Consider the following 20,985-nt stretch of genomic DNA (forward strand, 5'->3'; position numbering starts at 1 on the left):
ACAGCAAGTGTGTGCTTTCCCAGTGAACATATGTAGGCTACTACGTTATATCATATGAATGGTTTCCACTTGGCTGTCCATTCCAGAGTGTGGCACCAGGCATATGTTCAGCTCTCATATTGGGGGAATGCCTCCAAACCGGGCCAGTTTCCCTGGCAGGCCAGCCTCCACTATCGGAACCAACACCTCTGTGGGGGCTCTGTCATCACAACAAGCTGGATTGTGACGGCAGCACACTGTGTCTACAAGTGAGCCTAACACACACACACATATACACACACATATACACACACATACACTCACCTAAAGGATTATTAGGAACACCTGTTCAATTTCTCATTAATGCAATTATCTAATCAACCAATCAGTTGCTTGAATGCATTTAGGGGTGTGGTCCTGGTCAAGACAATCTCCTGAACTCCAAACTGAATGTCAGAATGGGAAAGAAAGGTGATTTAAGCAATTTTGAGAGTGGCATGGTTGTTGGTGCCAGACTGGCCGGTCTGAGTATTTCACAATCTGCTCAGTTACTGGGATTTTAACGCACAACCATTTCTAGAGTTTACAAAGAATGGTGTGAAAAAGGAAAAACATCCAGTATGCGGCAGTCCTGTGGGCGAAAATGCCTTGTTGATGCTAGAGGTCAGAGGAGAATGGGCCGACTGATTCAGGCTGATAGAATAGCAACTTTGACTGAAATAACCACTCGTTACATCCGAGGTATGCTGCAAAACATTTGTGAAGCCACAACACGCATAACCTTGAGGCGGATGGGCTACAACAGCAGAAGACCCCACCGGGTACCACTCATCTCCACTACAAATAGGAAAAAGAGGCTACAATTTGCTCGAGCTCACCAAAATTGGACAGTTGAAGACTGGAATAATGTTGCCTGGTCTGATGAGTCTTGATTTCTGTTGAGGCATTCAGATGGTAGAGTCAGAATTTGGCGTAAACAGAATGAGAACATGGATCCATCATGCCTTGTTACCACTGTGCAGGCTTGTGGTGGTGGTGTAATGGTGTGGGGGATGTTTTCTTGGCACACTTTAGGGCCCTTAGTGCCAATTGGGCATTGTTTAAATGCCACAGCCTACCTGAGCATTGTTTCTGATCATGTCCATCCCTTTATGACCACCATGTACCCATCCTCTGATGGCTATTTCCAGCAGGATAATGCACCATGTCACAAAGCTCAAATCATTTCAAATTGGTTTCTTGAACATGACAATGAGTTCACTGTACTGAAATGGCCCCCACAGTCACCAGATCTCAACCCAATAGAGCATCTTTGGGATGTGGTGGAACGGGAGCTTCGTGCCCTGGATGTGCATCCCACAAATCTCCATCAACTGCAAGATGCTATCCTATCAATATGGGCCATCATTTCTAAAGAATGCTTTCAGCACCTTGTTGAATCAATGCCACGTAGAATTTAGGCAGTTCTGAAGGCGAAAGGGGGTCAAACACAGTATTAGTATGGTGTTCCAAATAATCCTTGTGTATACACACAAAAACATAGAATGCATCTGTGAATAATAACAAACCCTCTTTGTCCTTACTTTGTGTGGATGTGTCATTCCAGGGGATACCAGTGTCTATGCATTCTGTCCAGGTCCCTGTTCTGTCTAACAGGGAGTGTAATGGACCAGAAGTGTACAATGACTTAATCTCCCCTTGGATGGTCTGTGCAGGCTACCTAGAGGGGGGCAAGGACTCTTGCCAGGTATCGCTAATCTGTGAACCTCAGTGTCCTTAAGACATTTGGTCCATGGAAGTGGTCATCTTGTATTTGACCCCCGCTAGGCCATGTGGCAGAGGTTCCTACAGTTTCAAAGGAAAACTACGAACAATGTAAGGCAGAATTAAACCAGATTTTCCCACAATCATAAAAATTCATGAAAACATAAAAAAGCATTTTTTTGGAAACCTTAGCAGTGAAATCTCTGCCTCGCCATTAGCTGTGTAATGGTCGAGACTGGTGTAAGTCCTGCTGGTGGATTAGCCCTGGTGTCCCACGGAGGCCAGTGCTTTGGAAGAAACTTCTAGACATAGACTGTCTGGTGGGAGTTGCTGCAATGAAGCAGTGCCTTATAAATTAATTGGATTTATTTTTTTATTGACACATCTAACAGTGACACTCTCTTCAATAATATCCAGAGGTGAGCACAAGTTATGAATCCCTTATTCCAACAGATCCTTGGGCTGATTTAACAAACTGAAGCCATAAGTCCGGAACATCAATTAAAATGAACCAAAATTAGAAAATAATCAAAATCTGAAAAATAACTTATGAAATTACAGGCTCAGTGAGCACAGCCTTGCAACTAAGAGAAGAGAGGGAAATATAGCTCCCTGTAGAGGAAAGAGTATGCATTCACTGAACCTGAGACTGCATTTCCTGACAAAGAGTCCCCTTAGGCACGTTGACATAGGTTTCATTAGCATGTTATACTTTGTCCTATGAAGCTCACTGTTGGAGTCTAATGCACATCTGCTAAACCAACAGCATGTGGAGGCCCTCTAACAACAAAATGGTAAATGTAAGTGTAATGTAAATGTAAATGTGCATCCACTATTTAGGGTACATTCTACTTTATGACAGGGTGTGCGGGAACTCCTGTATGGGCATATAAGTAAAGACATAATTTAACTCAAAAAATGCTCACCCAGACCAATAAATGACTAACTGAGCAACAACAGGACATTTGTAATGGCAGAGGTACAAAAACAGTATCCGAAAAGGGGCGTTGTCGTGGGTCAGGAGGGAAACTGGCAGAGGTACAAAAGGGCAGAGCGATCAAAAGAGTAGTAAGAGGGCAGGCGATTTTTCGTATAAGACAAGAAACAATGGGACATTCAGCAGGCTTGGTACTAGAGTAGAAATCTAACAATACTTTGCAAAGCACCAGGAAATGGTGCCTGGTAAATATACAAGTGATACAGAGGTGCAGGTGGTCTGGCAACACCGGTGCTCAGAAGTCCAGTGTTTGAGCTCGGGGAAGTAGGCTGCGTTCAGGGGATATTCAGTGCCTAGAGCTTGTGCTGGAGACAGACCTTAAACCATTTGTTTGTTTATTATCTATTTATTAGCCTGGTATGCATTTGAAACTGTAGCCTACTGATTTTTAACCAAACTGATTTCCTAAACATTCCCAAAAGTGGATTGTCTGTATTTATTAGGTTTACCTGTTCAGACAAAATGCTTCAGACAATTCTTTAAGTATTCGTCTCAATATTTTTATTTAGGAGGAGCCGAGCCAGGGTTGCCACACCCCTGTTTCCGCCGTCACAGGGTATTGGGTTACACTGTCAAAGAATAGCACACACAGTAACGGCTGTCTGGCTGAAGCATAAGCAGTTCTATGCACAGATCTCTTTCTCAATTAATTTTTAATTGATTCTCTGAATACATTCTTCACCTCCTTCTGAAAAGCTTAACGTGGAAGGAACCTTGATACTTCTCCGTCAATACAGTTGAAAGATAGATAAATCGATAAGAGACAAGGAATCACATTTAGAAAGAGTCTGTAGAGAACTCTTATACAATAAACTGTAGGTTATACCGGTATGAAAGGTACAGTGAAAGGGGAGTACCTCCTGTCAGTACCTCCAGGACCTTGTAAATCACCTCCTCTGCTTAATTACAAAGCATTGCTTTTAGGAATGTTATACCAACCAGCCTTTGCTGTCTCACTAAACAGTACCTTAATGTATTTATGAGATTTTATTCAACCAATATTAAATGTGGTTAAACAAAAAGGTGTTAGTTTAAACATATTCAAGTAGGTTTGATTATTTACAAATACTACTGTAATGGTCTCTTAACTGGACTCCCCAAAAATACTGTAAAACAGCTGTAGCTCATTCAGATATGTTTGAAGAATATAAACCGTGTAGGGTTCCTAGATCCATGAACTCAGATCAGCTAGTAGAGTCCAGAGTTCAAACTAAACATTGCGAAGCTGCGTTTACCATTTATGTTGAACACAACTGGAAAAACTACCAGAAGATCTTAGACATGCCCCAAACGCATCCATTTTTAAATCCAAGTTTAAAATACTTTTCACTTAAACTAAACCACACTGTTTAACCTTACAGCTTTTATAGCGTCCTCATGGAATCTACTACGGAATCTACCAGTTATGTTTTTATTTTGTTTTTTTATTCTATTTTCTTATTCAATGTTTTATTATTATGATGTTTTATTGTTGTTTTTTCATTCTAGTATTTGTTTTTATTCTATTGTATTTTTATATTTCTCTATTTCTTTGTGAAGCACATTGAATTGCTTCTATGTATGAATTGTGCTATATAAATAAACTTGCTTGCTTTTAAAAACTGGCCATTTCTGTCTGTAAATAGATTTTGACAAAAACAAATGTGCAACATTCTGCTGATTTGGCCTTTGAGGCTCCCCTGCCATATTTGATGGGTTTCACCGAGGACTTGCTCAGTTTGTGGGTGTTTTTACAGGAACCTATTGTACAGCCATATCAGCAAAATCCCAATGCCTGTATTTCAATGAGGCAAACAGGAACATAACTGTCAGATTGAAAAAGTGTATGTGCAAGCTCTCCTAAGGTTTTTGGGTGAGGTTAAGTCCTTAATCTACATTTATATTGTTTTATGATGATATGATCTATGAAAATAGCTGTGTTGTTTGTTACAAATCCATGGATATCAATCACAACGTCAGAATGAGTTATGTGCAAGTTAAACAGGACACAGAGGACGAAAATGCTCAATTTTACGTGTGTGCTTGCTTGTGTGTGGGTATGACGAGGAGGCAATAGCTAATGATTAGCCTCATTTTGTTTTACAGATTATATGTTGTATCGTCTACGAATAAAACAAAAAAGATATCTAAAACCACCTGACAGGGGTCAAAAGTCACAGAACCCACCTTCCTCCTGTCCTTAATAACGAAGGTCAGAGGTCTCAACATTACAGTATTATGTGTATGAAAACCATTTCCCTAAGCAACATTTCTTTCATTTCTAAGCACCTAAACAAATGCAAGTTATGGTTGTTGTATGCATGTTTTTGTGCTTTATTAACACAGCATCCCTACTCTGATTAATATATCAGAATACCTGATTGATGTATTGTAAAATTATCCTGGTCCTTAATAGAGTACCTCAGCACAACTTCATCCCTGCAGAGGGGATTCTCACTGGATGTCTGTGAGATTCCTATATTTAGATATTTTTTATTAATTGCTTCGGCATTAAAATCAGAATAAACCCGGTTTACTGAATTTGATAATTTTTCTTATTACTATGATGTTTGTTATTAAGAATGATAATGTGTGTGTGGGGGGGGGGTGAATGATTAATGATTCTTCAAGGAACTATTAAGAGTTTCTTTAAAGAACGCATTAAAAAGGTTCTCTGTTAAGTCTACATTGAGATGACAAATACTCATTACAGAGCTTGAACGCTGACATTAGAGAAACCTTTCTTTTATGCGCCAGTGACTAGTGTTTTCCTGTGCATTTTGAATGAGGACCTATTCCCAGGATGCATTGTCTCACCTGTACACCTGACTGACTGCTGATTAGATGGAACAGCCTGCAGGCATATGACCTTTCACCTTCTCCTCAGGCCCCTCAACACTTAAGCAGGATGGTCTCCTGAGTGTCGTCCCAGAAAACGCCACTGGAACCTCACCCAGAACCAACACGAAGTGTTCAGTTGTCACCAGACCCTCACTTTGACTGTATTGGCACGGCACACTGTTGTTGCACCTGCTCAGGTGTCACTCTGGTCTCCATCACTGCAGAGCAGACCAGGGTGTGGTTAAAAAGAATACACAGGAGAGAGAAACAGAGAGATAGAGTGAGACAGTGAGGGAAAGCCAGTCATTACATTAATCAACCTGATGTCCACAGCTAGATTCATTTGGATTACAGCGCTCGATTTGTCAGTCAATGAGTAAGATGTTAAATACAGCTTGCTAGGAAACAGGCTCCTTGAGCTACAAGAAAAAAGCTATCAGGTTCTCAGTTGGAGGTGTTGATCAACTGGTCAGTCACTCAGCTGAGGAATCACATTTTTTCCTGGATTTGTCAGCGCAGCACTTTCTCTTCGGTCTTCATCCACCTCCAGTGGTAATTATCTTTCTACCATGGGGACAAGATGATTGACTGGGTGTAAATTAATGGCTATACCGGATAGTGGACCTGTCGGAGAGGGGAAGGTGAGTAGCCAGACTAACTTCCCGAGCTCTGTGCGCAGATGTCAGTTCGGATGACTGACAAAAAGACTTCAGAGCTAAGCTCCAAGTTCCATCCTCATCCTTTCTTTCATTGTCTCGTCCCTTGTCCTCTTTCCATAATTTTCTCTCTCCTTCCTCTCACACCATGGCTTCAATTACTCTGTCTTTCTCTTCCTCTCTTTTGGCCTCCCTTCCCCACCCCTCTCTGTCATCCACACTCCATGCAGGTGTCTGAGGCAGAGGGAAAGGTCCCGGACCTGACTAAGGCTGGGTCTGTGAGTGACATGGACCTACCAATCATGGACACCCCCACAAACTTAAATGTCAATGTCTCTAGCAGCCAGATCAAGAGTCCTTTCTCACAGGACCACCAGCACCCGCACGTCCCAACCGCTCCGTCCGAGGAACCCCCAGCACCTGTCCTGGTGTGGAGCCAGGGCAAGCTCCCAACAGCCGGCTCACACCCTCCCCGGCGCTTCATCAAGGTCCAGCCGTTTAGTCAAGGTACGGAAATGCCACAAGAGGCAAGGTTTTCGTATCCATGCTTTTCCTAGTATGGTCACAGGGTCAGGTAAATATCCTGGCCCTGTCTTTGCACGCCTTGCAGTTATGCTTTGCTAGTTCCCCATGTTTGATAATGCTCTCATGGTCCATATGTTGTGCTTCAGACGACCCGGGGGAGAGGAAGCCGCTATGCAGCTGGCTGCTGGAACACTGGCTGCTACTGACTGTAGTGTTTGTTCTACTGGCCCTGTGTCTGGCCCTAGGCATTGGCCTTGGAGGTAAGGGGACTTTCTTTTTGCTTTGTTTTCACACGTTATTGTTAATCATAATTTATAGACAGTGGCGTTGTTAGGCCTGGGCGTCTTAAATAAGAGGTTAACTAAGAGGTATTAATTGTAATTGAGGTGTAAATCAACAGTTTTTAATGGATTTTGTGCATGGTTTAAGGGACAATTAAGCTCCATTACAATTACCCCTTAATTGTCATAATTAAGGTGGTGTATAATGGATTTTCAAGTGGGTAATTAATGTGTATTAATTGCAATTAAGATGTAAATTGATTGTTTAATGGATTTTGTGTGTAAAATAAGGTAGAATTAAGGGGGGAAATCCCTTAAAGTGTGCTAAAATCCATCCAAGTGTACTTGATTTGTAATTTAAGGTGTAATATTTTTTATTTTCTACAGTACCGACACCCCTAAGTATACACCTATTAATTCCTGAAAAAGTAGTCTTTTTGAAGTACAAATGGATTATAATCCATTTTAGTTACTCCTGAACTCATATTGTGAAATATACTGAATGGGTACCATTAACTATCAATAAAACTATAAAACAATAGTTAAGGAAGACTAAAAATGTATTTACTAATTGAATTACACAAAGTCTTCAAAATCACATATGATGGTATCTTACAACCATAGCAAAATGTATTAAAAAAAATCCTATTAGCCAGTTCACATACATGGGACATTTTATCAAGTTTAGACATTAAGGTATCTGAGTGAGTACACCCCTCACATTTTTGCAAGAATTTGATTATACCTTTTCACTGAAGAAATGACACTTTGCTACAATGTAAAGTAGTGAGTGTACCGCTTGTATAACAGTGTACATTTGCTGTCCCCTCATAATAACACAACACGCAGCCATTAAGTGAAGATAACTTACTTTTTCGTCAAGTGAAAAGACGAGAGATTTGAGGAAACCCTTCTCTGGCCAATGGGTTGTGATCTAGCCTATATTACCTCAAAAAGCATGCACAGATGCGTACTTAAGAAATCCACCAAAAATAGTCGCAATATAACCATATAACAGTTTTATTTCATGCTTACTATAGAGAAGCTACTGAAGGGTGTAGCCAGCAAATTTCTTGTCTATCTGGAAGAAATCCTAATGCATAATTTGTTTTGACTGTGACAAGATTCGAACGCGGGACCTTCTCTAACCACTATGCTATTTAACAAGGGGTAATCAGTCAGTCAGTCGGCCACTCACTCACTCAGTAAGAGACATTTGCTCTTCTTGGCTGGCTCTGCTTACACGGTCCGGCAAAGAAGTTTGTGGAGATTCAATGAGTTTTAAAGATTGCTACCTGACATAACATATATCAAAAAGTCAGAAAGTACAGAAATACTGTGGTTTTTTTATGCACAAGTTCAAAATGTTCTTGCGCTATTTACTTAAGCTATTTATCTCAAAAACACAATCACACGAAGGTCCTGGTCAATATGAAAACGTTTAGGCCCTAGTTACAGTTTGATTCATGTTTGCCCATAGGCTTAAAATATGCATTTCATTATAGAACATAAAAACAAGTTATATAATAGGCGGAAAAAGATCTGGCTCCAGATATAATAAATAAAATACAGTAGAAGTACATCACTCAAATTCATTTGGGGAATAATAGTTTTTCCAAGATTTAAACAAGAACTCAGCTGTTTGGAAAGAATACTCAGGGAATCCCACATCCGGTTAAAAGAAGCCAGTTATGTTCAGGGAACACTAAATCTGTTGAGCCACATTTTGCGGAATTCATCTCAAGACTGGACTTTTCATACATTTGTGATGTTATCTTATGTAAAAAATATAATTTTGTCAAACTTACTCTGGAGTCAAATGAGAGCTCTGTTATTTTCAGGCGATGGTACTCTGTTTATGAAGCAAAAGCAAATAAAATACTGTATTTCAATAAAGTGAATGCACATGTAACAACATCAAAGCGCTATTGCTAGGCAGTACTGCTTCCTCCACTGACAGTTTGCACTGCCCTAGACTTGACTCCAACCGTGATCCTCTGCTTAGCAACACGTGACCGTTCCAACCAATTGAACTATACAAAAGGTACAGGTTGGATAGCCTCTTGGTGAAATTTCAAGCTAACTATTAAGTGAGTTTAACGAGACAGAACAAATACAAGACAGTATAGGCTATCCTTACACCTTTTTTTATTATATTTTTCTAAATAGTTACAATCAACACCTTTACAATAACTAAACAGGTTTCTTAAAGACACGTATTAAGAGATTCTCATGTAGTCTGAGTTTGGATTTTTTATATGATTAGCAATCATTCCTGGAATAGGCAAACTATAAAGAATGTTAAAACAGTACCAAATCATTAAACCATCACCATTCTACATAATTAGTCTTCTGATACATCCCAAACCCCTTTACCTCTTCTGTAATATCAATTTTAATTTTAATAACCAATGATGAAACCACCAGCTAACAGACACCTACACACTTTTACAATTTATTTTATGCTAATGTGCAGCATGTTGTGGTATCATAAGTTAATTACTTCACACTTGCACGTAGGAATAGACAGGAAAATGTGAAAATGTGGCTAAATTAGTATTCTTCGTAAATATGTAAATACAACCCCTCTATACAAACATAAAATAAACAACGGTACACATAGTTTGCTAACTATATGGTGAAAGGCTTCCTACGCTAACTAGATCGCGCGCCTACTTTTTCACAAACTTTCTTGCCAGAACGTTTAAGCGGAGCTCCGTAAAACCAAAATTAAGGGATTTTTCAAAGGTCAAATGAGACTTGAAATTAATGGATAATTTAAGTTACGATAAATGGGTAAACTCAATGCATCCCTTAAAATGTCATTTTATTGACTATTAAGGGTTCCACCTTAAAACCAAAATTAAGGCATTATTCAGTGGTCTAAATTAGATTTCTGAAATTAATGGATAATTTAAGGGATTTAATTTTCTTAATTAAGGACCTATTCATTTATATTAAGGTATTTTGTATGATTTCAGTGGTTGCTTAAGGCAATATTAATGGTATTTTAAGGGATTCAAGTTTCATTGTGTTAACTAGTTGTAATCTTTCACCACAAACAAGTGCTTATCAAAGAATGTACTTTTCTTTTCATAATTTATTGTTTCAGATAATTTTTTTCCAGCATTACTCTGCTACTTCAATTGCTCTTCTCTGGTATATCTCCAGCAACCATAAGCACAATGCACAGCTTGTCTGTTTATACACTGTCTTCGGAAAGTATTCAGACACCACCAGTCAATACAGTTGAAGAAGCAATGCAATTAAAAAGCTTTATGGCATAACGAAGCTGGACAGCGTCACTCAGTTGGTGCAGCAGCAGACATTTCTAAATGGTGAAATCAATATTTACACAAATACCCTCAAATAAAAGCTGTGAATGTATTCTTTAATCTCATAGTAAATCATTTGCCACCCCAATAATTGAGGATCTCTATATAGTATCATATACAGGGATATAAAAGTGTCCAAGAGGCTCATAATGTAATAATATAGTTGTTCTACACAGTATCAGTGTGATTGTAAATGGAGACCTGTGTGTCACATGTAACAGGAGACAGAATGTAGTTAACTGAGGGGCCTGGATGACACAGCAATTTGTACGTGTACACAAGGATGAAAGCCTTTTGTAGCCCTAAACTAGACTGGGCCACTGTAGGGGAAAAAGTCCTAATTTAATTCATTTTGAATTTCATGTTGTAACACAATAAAATGTGGAAAAGTCCAAGGCAGTTGAATACTTTTGCCAATGTAGCCAATGTATTTCCCAGAAGGAAGGTTGAGTCTTTGAGGCATGGGCAGTGTTAGGTTTGTGCCACGCTTTGTGTAATACAGCTTCCACTCCCTGATCATTGATCCAGCTGTGTTCACTGGACATGCAAACACTTGGACAATAGTTTATACCCTTTTCCTATGTGTATTTCTTTATGTGTACCGGAGTTAAGAATGTAAGCTTACTCAACAGTTAGATTGAAATGTTGCATCTAATGATGAACTGTCAATGGAGGAAGCTAAATGGCAAGTCGGCCTCGGTTTCACTGGTGCTGTGACCTGGATACACTTTCCTGCAAATACTTTCCAACAATTAATCCAATATCACCTAACAAGAATAGTTTTAGAAAAATTATAGAGTTGGTCAGGTGTTGAAATATTTGTGCAAGGCAATCTATATCAACTGTACAACTGCTAACGCACCAACGAGGTCACCCATCGTCACCCATAGTGCCCTGGATCGAAGAGGCGGCTGTTCATTTTTGGCTGTGCATTCAGTGACTTTCATTTATTTGTTTTCTGTGTCTGCATCCTCTCTGTCTCAACAGTTGGACTCAACTGCTCAGGGAAGTTCCGCTGTAGCAAGTCCTCTGTATGTATCGGGAGATCTGCGCAGTGTGATGCCGTCAGGGACTGTGCTGATGGGGATGATGAACTGAACTGTGGTAAGATATACACTTCCCTTCTACACACGCAATGTGAAAAGGCTATCCTACTCTAATCCAGTTAAGTGGCTTCCCTCACACCGTTTATCAAAATCACTGACAAACCTTTGTCGGTCTCTCTGTCTGTCTGTCCTTCAGTGCGTCTGAGTGGGAGGAGCTCTGTGCTGCAGGTTAACAGTAAGGGCACATGGAGGACAGTATGCTCTGCTGGCTGGGATAGCACCCTGGGTTATTCTGCCTGCAGGCAGATGGGATACTCCAGGTACATGGATATTTTTGTCTTCTATAGTTGAATTTGATCACTTGTCCGGGGGTCCATGATCAAGTGAAGGGTCAGTGGTTCGCTGGTGTTGGGATGGTGGGTTAATAGGGTAAGTGGAGCAATTTCCAAAGACAGGGTGTGACCAGGTTGGGCTAATCTATTTTTCCTATCGACAACGCCACCTAGAATTAACAAGAGCTCTAGGAACTCAACCAAAAGTTACAATAACTTCTCATCAGACTACAAACTATGCTCAGGTTCGTTTGGAGGGAGGAGCAGTATATAAAGTATTCCAAAGGCGAAGCTATACTTTAATCAATATTTTATTTCACCACAACTTCAATAGGTATTTACATTAACAATAAATTACATTACAATACTTAAAACATCGAGCAATAAAATATATATATGAAAAACCATATCTATGCAAATGTCCCAGTCCCTGAGATGCAGCGTACACCGGCGACCAGCCGAGCAATCCGCTCCTTTCCACCGGAGTTCGGCCTTCGTCTAACTGGCAGGAAAGGCTAAACCGGAAAACAAAGGAAGACAATGTGCCAGTCTGGTGTTCTTTTAACTAGGCTCAAAACGGTCACTCCAGAGGAGTATACCACATCTGTCATCCACGACCAGGACCCTACATACAGGACAACCGCTCTCCGTATACCCAAACAACAAAGCGCAACAATCTCTCCACGTTAGCGTACTCACACTCTGTCCGGGTCACAGGCAGTAGTAGCCCATTCCCCGGGGTGCGCACGTCGAGCCTTATGGGTATACGGGATCCTGCGTGGATCCTCTGGCTCGTAGATCTTGTGTCTCGCGTAGTAATTTCTTCCACCGCTTCAAGCTGGCTCCGGTAGTCTTCTCCTCCTCTCCTTCTCGGTGTCCGGTCTTTATTTCCTGTTCTTATTCTACAGTCCAATCAATAGCCTCATTGTACAGGTCGAAGTTCACGGGTTGTTAACCAATTAACAAATAGAAAAATAACACAAAAGCACTACAACCAAAACACCAATCACAACACTAAACCACACACAATATCCAAATCAAAATCACAGTAGATAAAGTCACAAACATAATCAAAATACATGCACAATTAATATCCAACCCGTGACAAGGGCCTGAAGAAAATACAGATGATTCCACCATAGAGACCCATATTCCACCGGACCTGAGAAGAATGACCCTGTTACATCCACATGACTGTGCAGTTTTGGAAAACAATCTCTGTCCCTGATGTAAGTCTCCTACATTTGGCCAGCAATAAGAGGCACATTTTCTAATGGGTATCTGGACCCAAAGGTCCCATGAACTGCATTGTTAATCCAATTAAAATCATCCTGGCATTAAATTAAGTGGAAAAATCACCAGAAAAAACATCCAGTGCTCTGAATAGGTCAAGATGTTCAATTACACCATCTGCGGTTTCTCACAATGGATCAAATGGTGTTTCTCATGTTTCTTTTCCTCAGTCAAATGGTTGATGCACCCGCCAACAGGCAACGTTCTAGGCACATATGGCAAGATTTCTATTATGTACCTCATAGGGTTTGTCCCATTGTTATCCAGGGGATATTTAATGAAATTCAAGGGGACATTGCATGATGAACCGTTGGTAATAGGCTCCAGGGCACCTTTGTGTTTTTCTTCAGAAATAAGTGGGTTCATTTAATGAATTCAAAAGTCTAAAAACGGATGAAAGAACTGAAGATTAGCCATTTCATGTCCCATAGCAGTGTTTATAATGACATTTTATAATCATTACTGTGCCTATTGTTTGTTGTAGTTTAATAAAAACAGTATTTTAAATGTGTAATTCCCTGAGAGACATCATCAGTCTTTAAACTATGAGCTAGGCAAGGTATTATCATTATGTCTGTTGTTACGTGGCCTCTTTTCTTTTCCCCTGCTGGTCTTCATGTCATTGTTTACACGCTTGCCCTCTAAACTTAGGCTATCCGTTTATCAAAGATCATATCCAATAAATACGAGTGATTCCCACCATGACACTTTTACTGATCTTCATTCTATGAGATCTGCGGGACACCTACCTTACCTGCTGTGTGGCCACTATCTGCCAGTCTGTTTGCATGGCTGTCACGTCTGTTACTCTACTGCCATGATAATGATAGCACCAACGTCTTAAAACTGGAAACACCTGGAATACGACATCATTAACTAGATGAAATTCTAAATGCCCAAAAGATTAATAGAGCACTTCCATTTGCCAGTGAGCTTGCCTGTGGTGTGGCTTTTTCCAGTGCAGTGGCCGAGGATGGTATAGTTCTCTACTTTGCTTTAAATTAAACAAACCTAATGTTTCTTCGTGAGTGATGGTAACATATTATACTAATTGAAGCCTAGGACATTGATAGTGCAATTCTGTAACTAACTGTGTTCTTTACAGAGAGGTTCTTTACTCTCATTCTTACAAACTACTGTTTGCTACCTTAACAATAAGATCCTGTATGTATTTTGTTAGCTCTTTGCGAACCATAGCTATCTCAGCAGTACAGGCAACTAAGAAACCTTCACAGAAATCCTGCTGTAAAAGCAAATTTTTTTGGCTAATCAGAATCACTTTAATTGATTTCAGGTGACATCAAATTACCGTTGCAGGTTTCGGCTTGTGACTGGTTAAATCTGAACACAGTTACAGTCAATCAATAAATCAAATGTATTTATGAAGCCCTTTTTACATCAGCAGTTGTCACAAAATGATTTAAAAGAATTATTAGTCTGAAACTCCAAGGAGCAAGGAATAACAGTGTTGAAGCACAGTGGCTAGGGAAAACTCCCAACAAGGGGCCGAAATGTAGGAAGAAACCTAGAGAGGAACCAAGCTTGGACGGCTGACCAGTCCTCTTCTGGCTGTCAAATTTTTTTGTTCTAGATAAGATTCTCACAGCCGTGTTCAGCACTATATTTAACCTGAGAGAAGAGCATTGCAGTAGTCAAACCTAGAAGTAACAAAAGCATGGATTTGTTTTTCTGCATTTTTTGATGAAAAGTTTCTGATGGAATTTGGAAATAAGCAGCTCTGATGTTCAAAAGGAGAGGTCAGGGTCGAGGGTAACACTGAGTTTTTTTTTTTTGGAATCCGACCATACAACGGTCCACTGTGAGATCTGCCAACAAAACTGTTCTTTTTCTTTCCTTTCCAAAAAAGTCAAAAAGGAAGGTTTTTAATGGAGGAACAGAAGGGTTAAAATTAAGAGACCACTGCAAATTGAATATTCTGTTCCTTACTCAAAACCTTCCTTTTTGGAAAGGAAAGAAAAAGGTGCAATCGTCTCTCAATTTTTTCCGGAGCTGTATAGTGAAAACAATAATGGTCCCAAAATCGAGCCATGAGGAACACCAAGACATACCTTTGATTTGTCAGAGGAAATGACATCCACACATACGAACTGATTTCATTTAAACCCGGCTAGAACGTGTCCTTGTTGCCCAATATGGGTTTCCAATCTCTCTAAGTGATCAATCGTGTCGAAGGTAGCACTAACCTCAAGAAGCAACAGGATGTATGCGGAAGGCCATAAGAAGGACATTTATCACCTACGAGTGCAGTCTCAGTGCTTTGATGGAACTCATTACTAATTTAGTGAACGTGTTGACCGATACAGGGTCAAAACATTCAAGTGTCCCCACTGACACCAGGTCAGGGATGTTCAGGACATTCTCAGGACAACTGAGATTTTGAGGACCATAACTATTTAAGGAGGAGTCAGTTATTTGTTTTCTAATGGTGATGATCTTTTCATCAAAGTTCTTGTATTCATTACTCCTGAAGTGAAGACTCACTTCACTTGTTGAACATTGAAGGGGGTCTTCACTTCAGCAGTACTGAATACATTAACTTATTTTTAATTAACTTTGCAACTGTATTATAGAGACATTTTGGATTGTTTTTGTTCACCTCCATCAAGTTGTAGAAATAAGCGGATCGAGCAGATGTGAGTGCTTCTCAGTATTTTAGTGTACTGTCTATCCAGGCTAGTCTAAATACTTCAAACTTGGTGGAGCACCACTTTTGCTCCAGCTTTCTGGAGGCTTGCTTGAGCGCTCTAGTATTGTTTGTGTATTGTTGAGTTTCTTGTTACGTATTTCTGTTGATTTTAGTATTGCAACCATATCTAAAGTATTTCACAGTGTTAAGTTTAGATCCTCGATTAGATTGTTCACAGATGTATTTACTCTGTCATCGATGAGCAAGCCTGGAAGAATATCAAAAAATCTATTGGTAGTCCGAGAATTTACATTATGGCTATTAAAAGTCATTGTTTGTGTTGCAAGTGGGTTTCTTGTTGTAACTGGAAATGTAATAAGACAGTGATCCCATATTCCAGGATTATCAGGAAAAAATTATTAGATCAACAATATTTTTTTCCATAACAAGACTACGTCTAAGGTGTGATTGTGGCAGTGTGTTGGACCTGAGACGTTGTACAAAACCCATTGAGTCAATTATGGCTTCAAAGGCTTTTTGAAGAGGGTCATAGGACTTTTCTATTTAAATATTGAAATCGACAATAATTTGATTAGTATCTGTCATTACTATGAGGTTAGACAAGAATTCTGGAAACTCATTGAGGAACATTGTGCATGGCCCAAACAGCCTGTAAATAGTATCTATGAAAAAAGGATTTATCAGCCTGGTTAGCTTTCATGTTTAAACATGTTTAAACAAAATAATTAAAATCAGTGATATGTTTGAGAGTAAATTTGTATTTACTGTCATAAATATTAGCAACACCCCCTCCTTTTTCGGGATGCACGAGGGATATGATCACTAGTATAGCCAGGAGGAGAGGCTTCATTTAGGGCAGTGAATTAATCTGGAGGAAAGCTTTATCTTAATAAGGTTGCTATTGTTAGCACTACCTTGTTTAACATTTCTCAGCCTGGAACGAGTCACAGTGGCAATAGGTAAAACTGTACTAACTACTCTGGCTATACTATCGACAGACTCCACTATACTAGCAGGCTGGCTAACAGCCTGCGGCCTGCCTTGCACCCTAACTCATGGTGAGACTATAGGAGTGAGTTTTCAGCCAGCGACTGAGTTGCAGGAGTCTGCTTTAGATCTCGTCACTACCCCTAGCTGGGAGGCGGCCAGAGACTATTACTCGATGCTACACGCTGATGCAACCTCCATAATAAAAGTGTGCAGACTTTACAATGCATTCCAGTGAAATTATCCATTTTGTTTTTCAGTTAAATATTGTTGATTACAAGATCTTATCAAAGATCTTACATTTGATATTCATTTCTGCCTTTACATAAACAAAAGCTACATTTTAAATAATGGAGTGTAGACTTTTTATATACACTTTATGGACGTTCATATTTACCTGGTGAGTATGCATATGGGTTTGTTTGGGTAGTTATATTAGTTTGTGCTTGTCCAGTTGAACAGAATTTGTGTAGATGGTCTTCAGCTGTCTCAGTACAAAATCTTGCTTAACTTAGACACTCCACTGCAGAGTTACTGTATCTACTGTTTCTAGATGTAACCATTTGAGGTTCCTTCAAGAACCCCTTTATTTACCAAATGTGCTTGTCATAGACTAGTACTGGTTCTTTGAGTAACTTCAGTGGATCCTTGAGGGTCTCCAGGGTTCTTTTTGTCACTACTTGATTTTGCTTTAAAATGTAGCTTAAATCAGTGTTCACTAGTTTGCATTAATGAATTTTAAATGAATGAGTAGTACTGCCAATTGATTTAGTAACTTGAGGGTATGCCCCTTCTAAAATCTGGACTTGCCATCTACCTTGCCTTTTACATTCAGCCAATGAAAATATTCCCCAAAATGCCCCAATATACTGGAAATATGTTTCCTTGTTCTCTCAGCTACATCAGTTCCAGCTCCCTGCCCCTATCCTCAGTGGAGTTGGCATTCCAGGCTAATCTGGTGTCAGTCAATTTGAGTCAATCAGCTCTCCAGCAGGCTGTCAAGATCCACAGTACTGCCTTTCTCAGGTAAACCCTCTAGCCCAGCATCTCTGAAAAACAGTAAAAATAAATGGCCAGCCTGCCAGTCTTTAGACTTTTAAGTACTGTGGCAGTGGGGCTGTAGCTCCAACACCCAGAGTGAGAGATTTTTGAACTTTGACAGACAACTCTAGTTGTCTAACAATTTGTACATTTGCTGAGATTCCCCCTTAATGTAAACATTTGTGTTTTATTTACATTTAGATTGAACTTAACTACACATAACTATATTGTTAACATTAAATACATTCCAAGTTTATTGAAATCTCATTATTTTAACCTTAATTCCCTGTTTTTTCAGTAACACACAGTGCAGTTCTAGAAGTGTGATCGCGCTCAAGTGCATCGGTAAGTGGAAGAGTAAAAGTAGAGTCAGGATGTGTGTTTTTGTGCGCACGTGCAGTATGTGCATGTGACAGTGTATACCATTGGGAGTACGTAGGCCTCAACATTCTTATATCGTTGGGAGCCTCTGCAGAGTGTGGCACCAGGCGCATGTTCAGCTCTCGTATTGTGGGGGGGGACGTCTCCAAACCGGGCCAGTTTCCCTGGCAGGCCAGCCTCCACTATCGGAACCAACACCTCTGTGGGGGCTCTGTCATCACAACAAGCTGGATTGTGACGGCAGCACACTGTGTCTACAAGTGAGCCTTACACACACACGCGCGTGCACGCACAGAAACACCAACAGCAGCAGTCATACTGCACTGATCTTACATTGAACACAGCATAACGTACTTGACACGATTTCTCGTGGTTAATGTTCCCACTGTCCATGCCTTCTGAAGGATTTCCACAGACCCCACTTTCTGGGTGGTGTATGTGGGATTGATAGATCTGCCAGTCAACGGGGTGCTGTCTCGCTCTGTGGAGAAGATTATCTACCATGCCCACTACCAACCTCCAGCCTTAAGCTTCGACATTGCTTTAATGCGGCTTAAAGACCCTCTTACCTTTAATGGTACCATTATCTATTTAAAGCTATTCATGTGTCTGTCTGTCTTACTCTCTGACTGTGTGAATAAGAGTAACTGCTCTCAAAACAGAAGGATCAGGTTTACTGGATGCCTTTTCCTCCAGGTTGGGTTGAGCCCATCTGCCTGCCCAGCTATGAAGAGGTGTTTGAAGAGGGGAAGGTGTGCTGGATTTCTGGGTGGGGGGCCAGAGTGGAGGGAGGTGAGTGCAACACCAGCCTACATAGGTGCAGAAACACACATACACACAACACATGCACTCAATGGCACGCCTCAAACAGGCAAACACATGAAGTCCAAAAGGATTTTGACGATGGCACATTTTTGGTATTTTCCTCTCTGTATTACAGCTCTTTGGATTTTAAACTATTGTTTACTGACTAGAGGGTTAAGATGAAGAATGTCAGTTTTAATTGAGGGGTATTTACATTTTATTTCATTTTCTATTTATTCTGGGGATTTTGCCTCATAATGGCCAGCTTGTCTGGCATTGACACTTAATTTGTCCTTAATTTGTTAATTTGTCAGTCAATAACTACAGACACCAAATGAAAAGCCTAGAATATGACAATACTTTGACAGTTCATTTGTTCAGGCAAAAGCCTGAATGTGTTTCACTGTTTAAACAAAATGGACATTTACTAATGTACACACACAGCTTATGTGACTAACCCTTTTAGTCCTTTCTTTGTGTGGATGTGTCGTTCCAGGGGAGACCAGTGTGTCCATGCACTCTGTCCAGGTCCCTGTTCTGTCCAACAGGGAGTGTAATGGACCAGAGGTGTACAATGATCTCATCTCCCCTTGGATGGTCTGTGCAGGCTACCTGGATGGGGGCAAGGACTCTTGTCAGGTATCATTCAGAGATGGACCTCAGTGTCTCATACAACACTTTTTGATTGACAAAAACTGCAAAGCAATTGGTTTAAAGCGTTAGCTGACCAGGCGAGCAGGCACAAGACAATGATCAACTTGTGGGTAATTTCTACCAGGAGCTAGACACTCATTTGATGGTATATGAAACATTTCAGAGTTTGACTTTTGATAATCAATATAAGGATTAGCATGGTTTAATCTTCCTGGCAGATTGGTAGATGAAGATTGGCTTTATGTTCAAGGTTAAATAGAGTATTTAGGCTATTAGAGCTTCCCGGATGTGCAAGGAATAGTGTTGCATAATATCCTTGGTAATTTCATTATTTCATCACTCGAGAGTTGGTGGTCTGGCTTTAAATTTAACATCTGTCATTTTTACCCATAAACTAATTTGCCAACAAAGATGATTGTATGCAACAAATGTATTTAGGGGTGCACAAATGTCCATGTAGACATAGGTTTCATTAGCATGTTATACTTTGTCCGGTGAAGCCCAGTGGCCATCTGCTAAACCAACAGCATGTGTGTTTGACTCTCCAGGGGGACAGCGGAGGCCCTCTAGCCTGTGAGGTATCCTCAGTGTGGAAGCTGGCAGGAGTCACCAGCTGGGGCTATGGCTGTGCTGAGAGGAACAAACCTGGCGTGTATACTCTCATTCCCTACGCTCTGACCTGGATCCACCAGCAGATGGAGGTGAATTCTACTGTATACTAGGGATGCACTCGTATTGCACTCGTGACCTCTACTGGACATATATGGTACTACAATATTACAGAACTGTTAGAGCCCTCAAACTTTATTTGAAGAACTTCCTTTATGTGTCATAAATGTATTTTTTTCCTTATTTAATTTCCCTGAGACACATTTGGCTTTCAAAAATGCTCAGTCTGATTAGTGGACATTAATTAGGAAATCAATGTCAAGATTTTTCTATACACAGGCTTGTTTGGCTGATAGGATGATCTCAAGAGCCAATTCTCATTACCCGGCTAAACAGTCAGTCTATTATAATCAAATCAGCCTTGTGACATCAAGTAGTTTAGCTAAAGTGCTGTGTAATCTAAAAAGGCAGAAATTCCAGTTAACACAAAAAGCATATTGTTATATATTATTGAATTATTGTATTATTATTAAATGTTTTTTAGGGAAATCCATTTTCTGACTTCACTGATCCTTTTAGGCTGCATTAAAATGCTAAATGCGTTAGATCAGTTAATTGTAAGGCAGCTTATATTACCCTGTGGCATTAGTAATGCCTACTAAATGGTCAACACAATTTCTCTATGTAATGAAATGACATACTCCTAACATGATATATTTACATTCTATTCTCTCCCAGAAAGAAGAGGAACTGAATCCCTGACCCCTGAACTATTTATTTTGAACCACCACAATGAAAGGAAGTTGAAGGGTG

At 40.1% G+C, this 20,985-nt stretch overlaps 1 protein-coding gene across 1 annotated transcript; it reads left to right on the forward strand.

The window, feature by feature from the left end:
* Positions 1-6,162: 6,162 nt before the first annotated feature.
* Positions 6,163-20,985, forward strand: LOC105019684 (transmembrane protease serine 3). Its single transcript, XM_010886045.4, has 13 exons — positions 6,163-6,201; positions 6,447-6,723; positions 6,888-7,001; positions 11,345-11,461; positions 11,600-11,723; positions 17,581-17,709; positions 18,023-18,069; positions 18,200-18,365; positions 18,510-18,682; positions 18,802-18,897; positions 19,406-19,548; positions 20,112-20,264; positions 20,911-20,985. Exons 1-13 carry the CDS (start codon positions 6,163-6,165, stop codon positions 20,932-20,934), a joined length of 1,602 nt encoding a protein of 533 aa, XP_010884347.3. The 3' UTR covers positions 20,935-20,985.

This window comes from Esox lucius, chromosome 22 (genome assembly GCF_011004845.1).
Source record: "Esox lucius isolate fEsoLuc1 chromosome 22, fEsoLuc1.pri, whole genome shotgun sequence".
NCBI classification, from domain to species: domain Eukaryota; kingdom Metazoa; phylum Chordata; class Actinopteri; order Esociformes; family Esocidae; genus Esox; species Esox lucius.

Coding starts and splice junctions, on each gene's coding strand:
- LOC105019684 (XM_010886045.4), top strand. CDS start 6,163: ATGGCTATACCGGATAGTGGACCTGTCGGAGAGGGGAAG. Junction 7,002..11,344: donor CCTAGGCATTGGCCTTGGAG/GTAAGGGGACTT, acceptor CTGTCTCAACAG/TTGGACTCAACTGCTCAGGG. Junction 20,265..20,910: donor GGATCCACCAGCAGATGGAG/GTGAATTCTACT, acceptor ATTCTCTCCCAG/AAAGAAGAGGAACTGAATCC.